We start from the raw sequence: 13,082 nt of genomic DNA on the forward strand, positions 1-13,082 counted from the left end.
AATTATTATTATGCTGCTTTAGACTTAACAGATTATTCCAATGCGTCAAGATGGTCAAAAAACAATACATAGTATTATTATAATGCACAAAAATATAATAAAAGTAAGATTCTAAATATATTCTAAATGATATTTTTTATTAATAACCCATGTCAAAGGCTTTTTAAAAATCCGTATATACGACGTCTAATTGAATTCCCACATCTAGATGGTTCAATAAATGATTGAAGACGTATTTATTTTTAATTATTTCGAACAATTTAGCATTACTGACAACACTAAGATTAGTTCTTTATGGACAATTTGTCTTTCTTTTATTGAATAGAGGTGACTTTTGTGCATTTGTAAAGATCAGAAAATTATGACGTATTGAGAATCAGATAAAAAATACGTTATAGAGGAACAGCGAATCTGACTTTGCAACCTTTTAAAATGCTTTACATTTACAATATCAAAAGGAACTACTATTTTTTTTAAATATATGTCCTACTGGTTATAAAAAGTAATTATAAATAAAAAACAATAAAATTTTATTATAAAATTATTTTTATAACGGTTTTATAAAATTACTTTTTCATTTTATATAACCGTTATAAAAATAATATGTATCAATATTTCTTGTTAACTTAATTAATTAGGAATAAATTCTGCTATTTATTTTAAGCTCCTTTGTATTTTAGAACATGATCGTATAAGTTATACTTATTACTAAATTTAAAACCGGTATATCATAGGTATTGTTTCTTTCACTCATGAGATTACGGGATTTTTTAAGCAATATAGTCACTAAAGAAAAACAAGCAACACTATCGTTGGAACACAAGTTTATAAGAATTTAAAATACGTCAAAGTTTCAAGTTTTTTTTGTTCTTTCATCTTGCCAGCACAAAACTGTTTATATATTATTTTATATAACTTATTTATAGACTTTAAAGCAACGTCACTTAAGAAATAGGTAAATGAAAAGATATCAAAAAATGATCTATTTAATATTTTTGAAACATGCTTGTATAAGTTGTACTTATTACTAAATTAAATACCGATATATTATATAGTTGTCGTTTATTTACTTTATTCGTTTTTACTCACAAGATCAAAGATTTTTTTTAACAATTTAGTTATTTAAGAAAAACGCGCAGCATTATTACTGGAATGCAAGTTATTAAGAATTTAATGTTTTGAATAATAACTCATTGTATTTTTAAATTAAATTTAGTATGCTCTTAATTTTAATTTTATAACATGACCTTTACCAAATTTAGCTATGGTTAATTTTTCGTATACGTTCTACATAACATGATATTACAAAATTTTCTGCTGAGACGCGAGCGTTTGTGCGTATTTTCAAATTAATAACAATTTTAATTTGACTTTATGGCATCCAATTAAGAGACCCTAGAAACGGAGTGTTGAGCTTTCGAGATGAATTATTCGGTGCCCCTCTCGAGCCCGACTCGAGAAAGTATTGCCTTTTTAGCAACGTCTCCTGACGATGGGCCAAAGCCGTTCTCGGGAGAGCTCTTCTCGCCAAAAAACCTTGGGCGCGTTTGATTTACACTTTTTAATATTCCCAAACGTCCAAATTGTCAGGCAAGTTTACGCTCGCCATTTTTCCGCCTTTCGCGATATAAATTCGACCGACCGAGGGAAATCCGTGGGCCGGGAAAATCCGCGACGCCGATACGATTACTTTACACTTGTTTACATCTACTTATTTATATTTCCGAAAAAACTATTTACAGGGTTACCAAAACTATTTATAATGATATTGAGTATGTTTTTAAATTATTGCATTTTCATTTTTTAAACAGAAGCAGATCTATTTTATTAAGAAAGACGGATCGATCGATTTTTCAAAAGCGCTTAATTTTGTATATCAGAGGAGTTGAAGACAAGTCGTAAAAAAATCGAAGAATGAGGGCCACGATCCGTATCAATGAAGCAACGACGAAGAAGTAAAGGAACGGCTCACAAAATATCAGCATCTAAAATACTGTTATTTTGGGTAACACTGTATACTAACGCGCGCTCTGGCGTTGTACCCGCGTACGTATAGATCTGAGTATATTTTATTTATTTCGTTTTATTTGCTCCGCACGGCGTGTTTATATGTGTTTGATTTCTGTTTGCGCTCCTGCGAGCGTATAATTCCCCGGCTCGTATATTTGTCAGTCAGGTGGAAAAAGTTGCTTTTGATTTACTTTATCCTTTGCTCTTTTTTATATTTCGTCGTATACTTGCGCCCGCGCGTATGTGTACTTTATTTTATTTTTTCCACACACCCTTTTCTTTCTCTCAAGCCCCTTTCTATCGCAGCATGATTTTAACATTTTCCTCTCGAACGAGAATCGACGAAAAACATGGAAAATGCCTAGCGCGATTCACAAAGAGACAAAGATGAGCGAGGTGACACTGATTTTGAAACCGGATTTTTACAAACGAACTTATTCGACATTGTGAAAAATCACATCTTTCACGCTCCATCGGATGTTAAAAGGCACGCGGCTATACCGCTTATATACATTGTCGAAGTATACGTATGTAGTTTTTTGACCGAATTGACAAATATCCTTGTTATTCGAACAGTAAATGATCAATCACTCTTTCGTACGCCGTCACTTCTTTTAATATAATATGCTATTTTATTTTCTCTAGAAAAGTTTTTTAATAAAATAAATATTGTTGAAAATATAATTTGACGTACAATCCTTAAATATTTATTATTTTACAAGAGCACCCTTATGTATTTATTTATATTCATTTGCATAAACGCCTCTTTGTTCCGACCATTCTGATACATATGCCATGAAAATCTCACATCTGTAAAATAAAAAGTGAGAGCATGTGATTTTATACTATTTATTTATAAATATCTATAGTAGATAGAAATATTAAGGCATGTAATCAAAAAATATTTTTTTTAATCTGTAGTGTTAAACAGCAACTAAAAAATGAACTACCAGTTTTATATATCACTATCTATAAATACAGGGGTCAGAAAAATTTGCCATATTGTTGAGAATATATTTTATATTTTTATATAAAATATACACTTTAACGGAAAAGTCGACCGTTGAGTTGAGAAGTTGCCAGATACGACCGTATCTGGTGCTTCTAATGCTGTGACTAGGTATTGCAATAGTATCGGCATTTTCAATACAGATAATACTGAGAGAAAAATAGTCAATACGATATTAACGGTATTTATATATTTTTTTAATAATTGCTAATAAAAAATACCGAAAAAAAATCCGAGTACCCCTTCATCATATTCATTGATTAGAAAAACTTAATCATTCAAATTACCCTGCAAATATTGTTTCGATTTATTAAATATTTTAATTACATATGTATATCATTATTCCTATTATTGTTTACAATGAGTAGAAAATTGTGACCTAATTGTCATGTCAAGCATAGTTGTTAAGTCGGCTTATCTAATAGAGGTCCATTTATTCTAAATCAATCTGAATGCCTTATATTTATATTTATATTTGTAGGTTATGTTTTTTCAGATTTATTTATAACATTTTTTTTAAGATATTAAATAAAAATCTATGTTTTTTTTGCGAAATATAATAAGCCAGCTAGTCAAATTGCCAAAATTTTTGACCAATTATCAATATAAATTTTTCGTGTTTCAAACAATAAAAAGCGTTTAAACAATATTCCTAACATTCAGGTACTTTTAAAAATACTTTATACGCTGATCCTTCATTGTAATATCTACGAGTAGCAATAAAAATCAATTAAACGACTTTGTACTAATTTTTTTTATCCCATTAATATCATCACTTTCATTAATTTACTATATAGTCAAAAAACAGATTTTTAAAAATACGGGCGGCCATATACCATTTGTCTCATACACGATATAAAGTAATAATAAATTAAAAAAATATTTATTTTAATACTATGAACTACATTGTTAGAGTGCTAAAGAAACAAATAAAATAAATTATAAATTTTAAGAGGTTAAAATATTTTTTTTTATAAAAATTGTTTTGCACTTTAAAAAATACTAATAAGTATTCTTTACAAAATTACTTATATGATATTTCCAAAGAAAAAAAGGAAAAAATAACGAAAAATGTAATAAGAAAATAGTTTTAAATGTAGTTTTTTAATTTTGGCAAAACACTTTTTCTGCTATTTTCATTTTATTTTAAATTTTATGATCACTTTATAACAATAACTACAACGTCCTTGTGACCCCATTTATATAATTTAGTATATCTGTATTTAAATTTATAATTTTTTAATTACATAGCTATATAAATAATTAATAAAATAATTTGAGTAAGGCTAGGTTGGGTTATATTAGAGCGTAGCTACATTTAGCATTGTTTTTCTTTATAATATATTTTTATTTATATTTATTTTTCTACATATTTATTTATCCAAATATTGTAAACAAGGCTACAGTACGTGTATCCTAACTTAGCTTTACTCAAATTATTATATGAGCACATTTGTAACACAAATAATAATATTTTTTATTACAAATATTTTAACTTGGGCTACGTAAAGCTACTTTACAGCTTAGTGTAACTAAAATTAATACTTTTAAGATATTTTTTTTTGAAATTAATATGATTGTATTTATATTTATTTCTATACATATTTATCAATAAAACTATTTCGCCTTAGGCTAGGTTATGCTATATTATAGCATAGCCTAACTCAACCCAACTAGATTTATTGGCAGCCGGTCAAAAGAGCGTGCGTCAAATGAGCGCGGTCATATAAGCGCTGCATTATAAGCGCTGCGTCATAAGAGCGCAAAAAATACTTGGAGAATATCAAGTAATGAATATTTTAGGAATTAGGAATATAAAATTCACGAAATATAGGCGGTAAAATTAGTATTTTATGTGCCAGAGCATAATGACGATTAAAATGATTAGTAAATGAAAACATTATTATTTATTAATCATTACGTATATACGAAAGTATGGCTCCCCATCTCCATACATACGATATGCATCAGTGAGATTAAGATTACTATAAATAATACTGTAAGATTTACAATATTTGACAAAATACCCTTTTTATCCATAACTAGCTTTGAATATCGCCCCAATATTTTTAGATATTATAATTTGGATGATAAAAATAAACATAAAATCTTATGGTTCTTAAGAAAAATATTAAAAATAATCACTAAAATCGAATAATTCATTTTTTTGCAAAACAAGCATTACAACATTTTGAAACAATGCTCAATGAAAAGATCAAATCTCCTAAAAAGACTTACCAAACTTCAATTGACAATTATACATTAATTTCAGTGGAAGAAAAAAATTGTAATTTCTTATTACAAAACCCGATACCTTGGAAATATGAAAATACTGTTATTATCTAATGATATTTGAAATTAAAACCATATTTCGACATACCAAAATATTTAGGAATTTATTAAAACAGTTTTTAAAAAAATAATTAAATTTAAAACTTGAAATTTGTACAAGATTTAATATTGGTAGAAATATTCTTAGCATACTAAATGCTCTTGCTGCACTATCAATCCAGAAAGTGTATAAAATAAATAAAAATAAAAATAAAAATAAAAATTATATAAAAAAATTGTAGAATTTACAATTTTAAAAGGGGACCATATATACTTAAACTTATTTCAGAAACATTATTTTTATTAGGTTAAAAATAATAATAATAAACTATTATGCTAATCTCACTTAGTAAATTGATGTACTAAATGTAAATTGATGTCTTAGTAAAATTATGTACTAAATGCCCTTGCTGCACTATCAATCCAGAAAGTGTATAAAATAAATCCAATTTAAAATTAAAATTAAAATTATATTAAAAAAATTGTAGGATTTACACTTTTAAAAGGGCACCATATATAAACTTGTCTTAGAAACAATATTTCTATTAGATTAAAAATAATAATAATTCACTATTATGCAAATCTCTCTTAGTAAATTGATTAGTGTTTTTATAAATCGATATATTATTCTATAGTTTCGGGTCTCTGGGTATCTGGACAGTAAATGGATCTCTTGGTGCAGAGGTACATATTATATTAGGTTAACAATATTTACTTGGCGCACTAAACTAATTAATTGTCATATTATTTAAGATTCATTATTTGCATCAAATATTGGCATAATCCATCTTGTTTTAAGTGGTAAGATATCATTCCTACTACTATTACTGTCACAGTAATAACATTATTATATCGTCATTCTTTAGTATATAAATAATTTGTAAAAATAAATCAATATATGTATTTATAAATAATTAAAACACAGATTACTAATTCCGTTAGTAAGTTACTAGCTCGAAAAGACTAATATTATTATTTGAGTTGTCGATAGTTGTCAATCGCTGATTTGAATAGTGCAAGCGAAATAGCGAGCTCTTCTTGCATCTCGCTCTTTTTAACAGACACACAATATTTAGTAAGAATTATGCACAATTAGAGCATATAATCCCGTTTCATCCCATATCATAAAAATATAGATACCCTTCGAAGATAAAAATGAGTTTAATTGACACCGTAAATTATCGGTGTCAATTATTGGTCTTAACACCACGCGAAACGACCATGTTACGATGAAATATTTTACAATAAACTTATTATTGAGTTATTCGCATAAGTTAAAAATTGAATATTACTAAAATGTGTTTACAAGTTTTTTCACTATTGATAAATTAAAATTGGCAAAATTAGCTCCAACACAAAGCCAATAAAAGCATTTCAAGTTTCGTCGACGCACGAGTGCAACGGTTGGAATTCGATGTCGACCGATTGTCGACTTTCTAGCACAAAGGGTTAACTATATTCGAAAGACACAGAAAATTAGAAAGACATTACCTTGTCATAGCATTATGCACGATGCATAGAATTGTAAATATCCTGGCGGGCCACGGCGCGGCGTCACACCCCCCGCCCCCCGCGAGGCCCGCGGTAGAAGGTACGCCGTGGAAAAACACTGGTGCAACGGTGTTGCATACACAAAATTTGAATTATACACTGCTTAATTCTAACACATACATAAATTACACTATCACTTTATAATGCACTGCTAATTAAAAACATCGAGAACACTTATTCGAGAAAAATGTAACAAAACAATTTATTCGACTGTTTACGACCGCAGTCGCATAGCTACTGGTGTTTTTTTTTAATATTTCTAGATGCATCCAGACAATTCAAGGTTATGCTTCATTAAAAATAGCAAATGTCATTCACCTCTTTGTCTATTTTTAAAATATTTATCTCTAATTCGAATTATTTTAATGCAAGTTGTTTGTTTATTTTAATGCGAGAGTGACACGAAGGTCACCTTTGCTGTTGTTGTTGACCTACTTAAAGTATAATGTCGATGATTTCAGCTTTATTTATATGAAAAATATTATTATTACCTACGATTTTTTAAATGCAAATTTTGAGTGTAGTTGTATGCGTGCGTACGGCTGGGCGCGGCGTCGGTGCTGCCCCCAAGTGTCAATCGAGTGCGTTGTCGTTTGCTTGTAACAGTCGTTTACAACATTTTCCTAAATCTTTTAACTACGTCGAGGTTGACACTGAAACTTTTCGATGTAATATAAAGACGAACGAGGAAGCGAAGCACTGGATAAAAGAATACAGTGCGTAATCCAGAACAAGTTGGAATTGCAAGAGTATGAAAAAAAACCCACACGATATATTTCACAGTAAGTACTCTAATTAAACTAATAATCTTATATATAATTATTGTATATAACTTGACCCTTCGAAAAGAACACATCGTAAATCAAAAAATTTGTATTGCAAAGCTGAAATAGACGTTCTTGTAAAAAAGGTGACTTGTGACACAATGAGGCGTGATAAATATCTGAAGGTAATTTCAATATGTATAAGAATTCTGTTTAAATTTTAAGGACGGATATCAAACATAATCACCCTATAATAAACGCAGAGACGTTATCTTGTTTGCCTCCATCTGAACATATCAAAAATAAGTTCTATGACTATTTTGATATGGGATTAAAAGCTATGAGATATCACAAAGTTCATCTGCTATTACAATATGATAATTGTAGCATAGAAATGGCAGATGCATCAAATAACCCAAAAATGCATACTGTTCTTCTTTAAGGGAAAAATGGAGAGATTATACTTTAGGTCCACGTAACGACTGTCTCCAGGTAATTTATATTGAAGATGAATATATTTGCAATGTTGTTTCTATGAATAATAATGCATTTATCAATTGCATTATTATTCATAGAAACAAAAGAGAAGATACCAATATACAGGACATTTAATTAAATATTATGAATCACCGTTTGCTTTTGTTATTGTAACGCCAATGATGAAAAGAGCTCATTCTCTGCCTTTGACTAATGAAATTGTGTTCATAGACACCACCTTCTCTTGCGATGCGGAGGGCCGCTCAATTACGCCACTCGAAATGTAATGATAAATTCAAAATCAGCGTTTCATTTTTGTAAAAATATATGTATATCGTACGTATGGGGATGGGGAGCCATACTTGAGTATGTACGTAATAATTAATAAATAATAATGTTTTTATTGACTAATCATTTTAATCGTCATTACGCTCTGGCACATAAAATACTAATTTTACCGCCTATATCTCGTGAATTTTTATTTTTTGAAATTTCTCACAATTTACATATATTTTGTATAACTAATTTCTAAAATATTCATTACTTGATTTTCTCAAAGTATTTTTGCGCTCTTATGACGTGCTCTCTTTTGTCAAACGCTCATATGGCTGTCTGCGCATTTGACGCACGCTAGTTTGGTACAGCGCTACTTTGGTAAACGCTCTTATGACGCAGCGCTTATAATGCAGCGTTCTTTTGACGCACGCCCATTTGTCCGCGCTCATTTGTGACGTTGCCCGATTTATTACATCATATTTAATTTAAAAAAATATTATTTATACATACTTCAAAATAAAATATTTTGACTAAGGCTAGGTTAGACTACATTATAGCATAGCCTATCTTGGTCTTATTCAAATTATTATATGTACATTTTTTCAAAATAATATGTTTTTATTAAGATTTATAAATTAAGGTAATTATTTAACACTAATTTATAAATTTGCATTTAAAAAACGCGTTTTTATAAATACGAACATAAATCTGTTTAGGGACTCGAATCCGCGATTTCACTTCCGTTCAGAATTTACTTCTTTCACAATTTCATCAAGTACTTCCACCTTATATACAAGAACTAAAGCACATGATAGTTATTTAAAATTCCCACCAAATAAAGCTATCGAGCTAATCATCGACCGAGATTTACAGAACATGAAAACAGCTGCTTCCCTCTTCACGTCAATCCTCATCCAGCGACGATATCTGAAATCTGGATTCAAACCCAATCTTTGGAGATGAATAACAAGATGAATAAAAATTATAATATATTTTTTGAATATTTCAAAAAACGTGATTTTTTTAACGTATTGTCTGCATCAGTAAAAATATAATCATCATCATTTCTTCATGGATGTTTGTTATATGATTATATTCTAAAAAAACTGTAACATAGCTCTTTTTGAATAACATTTCATATAAATTATCTGTACAATACATATTCACTCACAGTCAAAATATATAGTTGTTTGATTTATATATGTATGAAAAACTTTCAATTTTATGTATGGCAGATCCTCTTTCTATGTATGTAGATTTACATACACGTGTCGCTCTGAGCGTGCGAATATCAAAACTTTGTTATTTGAAAACTTACAACAGTTAAAGTAAATTTTAGTGAAAATTACCACCGATTCACTCCGTACAATAGCAGCGTATTCTAACTCTGTTTAATAAATTTAACCGTAGTAGCAATTATTAAATGTATTTTCACAATACCCACTCGTTTGAGACACAAGAAAACTTTTCATCGTGATATATAAACACGTGAGATACAAAGTAATTAAATATGTATGTATTTTGATAATAAGGATTTAATTTATTATACATTTAATTTTCGGAACATTCGTTTCAACTAGCTATTATTCGAAATATTCATAAGGCCCATACATATCTTGAATACAAAAAAAGTTGATGTGTCCCTCGAGGGTACATTACCATGATACGTGTATCGTGCCTAACACATACTAGGTCGAGTGGGTTGAGCGTTACGCATGAAAAACTTCACCTATTGTCACCTATTTATCTATAGGGAAGGAACGACGTGTTTTACTTGAACGTCAAGCTTGTCAGCAGTGATTCTCAATATTTTATTAATAAACCATTATTTTATTTTTTAATACTATTTTGTGCTCATTGTTTATGATTAAATAAACGTATAAGAACGCGATCATTAGGTAATTATCTTATCATATCTTACTAACGAGCATGATAGACTATTGTTGTTGACGTATATCGCAGGTCGCCCCGGGTGGTACGTGCTTGGGGGCGGCATATTCGCGAAGGGATCGTCTAGTGTAGTTCTTAACCCTCAATGCATGCCTTGAGATTTTTAAAATCTTTTTCAATAAAATATTGACTGTTTAAATTATTATTTTTTATTTATTTTTAGTGTACCCAAATTAATATATAATGATATAACTTAATATATAATGAAAGAATTACCCCTAATATGAAGAAACGGTCAGAATAAAAATAACAAGCGGTTAGAATAAAAATAGTATACAGTCAGAGTAAAAATAACTCATGGTCATAATAATGTAACTTGCTGCCATAGTCACTTATTTTACGCAGGAAACTTAAAGTTAACCTATTTTATTATCTCATTCCAATTGTGGTACTCACATATGCGTCTAAGCTTTTTGAACAGTTAGTCATAAATTAGACGATGCTGGACAATTACAAGAAATACCGAAATGAGAACAAATCAATACAATATTATTAAAAAAAAGTTAGGTTGTTTGGTTCTACAGTGAAAGTCGGCGCGAGCGGTAGCGAGACCCCTCCCTTTTCCTATATAAATTTGTAATTATTAATAAATAAAAACCATGTTACAAAATTAATTTTGTTTTATTTTAGAATGTTACATTTTGATTACCATTAACAGTTGTGGTGGTCGTAGCGAAGGTCTAATAGTTGGTGTTGACAAGAGCTGTTGATTCAACGTTGGCGCGTCAGAACTGTCAAGATGTAAACGACAGACGCTGTCGAGCAGTTGTATCAATCTTAAACGATAACACTATTGCCAACTGAAAAAATCCAATCTTACCATGTGTCAACATAAATCTTACCATTTAATATTTATTCTGATACAAAATGTTACGTTTTAATATTACATTTTATGTTGAAAACATTTTGGTATTTTTTTTTTATTATTATTTAGATAAGTTACAAACCTATTTTAAAAATTAATACAGTGAAATCTCTTTGCAATGAGTACTGAAATAACGAAATTTCCAGTATAACGAATCTTCAATTTGTCCCCGAAAAATTTTCATACAAAATGTTTTCATTGTAACGAAGACTGATCTAAGTATAACGAAATATTTTGATCCGAATTTAAGAATGACGTTCAACTTGACAATTTATTTCTCCGAATTCAGTTTGTCCTTGACTTGCGCGTGCTAAATGTGTTCAAAAGCTACATGTGTTTCGCTGACCCTCAAACTTTTTTTTTCACAAATTTTAATGTGTTTCATACGGTATTCTTACAAATGGACAAAAAAAAATCTGTCAACCTTATAAGAGGTTATGTTAATGCTGTAGTAATATGGTAATTAAAAATAAAATAGAAATATATCATCTTCCTTACATTCAATATAACGAATTTTCAGTACAACGAAATTTATTTTTTGTTCCCGTGAGCTTCGCTATACTGAGATTTCACTGTACAAGATTAATTTTATTATTATCTAGCTAAGTCTTAAGCCCATTTATAAATGATATACAATATTTTGATTTATCGTTAAATATCTAAGTTTCAAATCTAACGTTAAATATTTAAAATAAAACATTTATAACGTTAAATATTTAAAAATTAAAAAGGGCAATTGCAATTATTTTCCAGATTAGCATCGCAGTTGAGACCACATTCATTGCTTTGCTGTTTGTCCATATTAGGGGTTATGACAAATAAGTAATATTTATATGTCATTAATAATGAAACAAATCTTTCATTTGGGTACACTAAAAATAAATAAAAAATAATAATTCAGACAGTCAATATTTAATTGAAAAAGATTAAAAATACTGCCGAAGAAATAGACAGACTAAAATGTTAACTGGATCAACGGTTGATGCGAATACTTTCTTTTCGAGGACACTCTGAAAATATTAATACCGTAAATGGAGGCAACTATGTTGAATTATTGTAATTTCTAAGCGAATCAGACACATTATTAAAACAAGTAAGAATAGATTGTCAGCTCTGGCATTAATATCAATGGAAAAAAACTTTTAGACAAATTAAAGAAAGACAATATATTATATTAAAGAAAGAAAATATATTATATAATGCGGTTATTGCTGACTTTTGTAAGAAAAAACGATTGATTTTCAAAAAATAAATACATAATATGTTTATAAAATAAATTTAAAAATATAGTTTTTGTTCCCCCTCCCCTAACCGCATTCCCTGTTTCAAAGTCACTGCACGCCACTGATTCACATATTATAAATATGTAATAAAATTTTATTTTATTAATACTAATTTCAACGAAAGAACGTCATTTGAAAATGTAAATTTGGCACATATAAATTAGATTTAAATAATATTTTTCATATAAATAAACTTGAAATCATCGACATTATACCTTAAGTAGGTCAATAACAACAGCAGAGGTGACCTTCGCGTCACTCGCATTAAAAAAACAAACAACTTGCATTAAAATAATTCGAATTAGAGATAAATATTTTAAAAATAGACAAAGAGGTGAATGACATTTGCTATTTTTAATGAAGCATAACCTTGAATTGTCTGGATGCATCTAGAAATATTAAAAAAAAAACACCAGTAGTTATGCGACCGTGATCGTAAACGGTCGAATAAATTGTTTTGTTACATTTTTCTCGAATAAGTGTTCTCGTTCATATTCTTTTATAATAATATCCGTTTCGATGTTTTTAATTATAAAGTGATAGTGTAATTCAGTGTATGTGTTAGA

At 29.0% G+C, this 13,082-nt stretch overlaps 1 protein-coding gene across 2 annotated transcripts in view; it reads right to left on the reverse strand.

Annotated features, from left to right (window-relative positions):
- Positions 1-7,140, reverse strand: part of Nup35 (nucleoporin 35) — a 143,488-nt gene extending 136,348 nt beyond the window's left edge. The window contains exon 1 of one of the 2 annotated variants that reach the window (XM_088199354.1): positions 6,842-7,140. In XM_088199354.1, coding sequence (XP_088055480.1) covers positions 6,842-6,849 — 8 coding nt within the window. In that variant the 5' untranslated portion in view covers positions 6,850-7,140. The remainder of the gene's footprint in view (positions 1-6,841) is intronic. The other variant, XM_088199355.1, reaches the window with a different exon arrangement.
- Positions 7,141-13,082: the final 5,942 nt, after the last annotated feature.

The sequence above is a fragment of the Plectrocnemia conspersa genome, unplaced genomic scaffold (genome assembly GCF_051122295.1).
Source record: "Plectrocnemia conspersa isolate PC_06_02 unplaced genomic scaffold, ASM5112229v1 ptg000012l, whole genome shotgun sequence".
NCBI lineage: Eukaryota > Metazoa > Arthropoda > Insecta > Trichoptera > Polycentropodidae > Plectrocnemia > Plectrocnemia conspersa.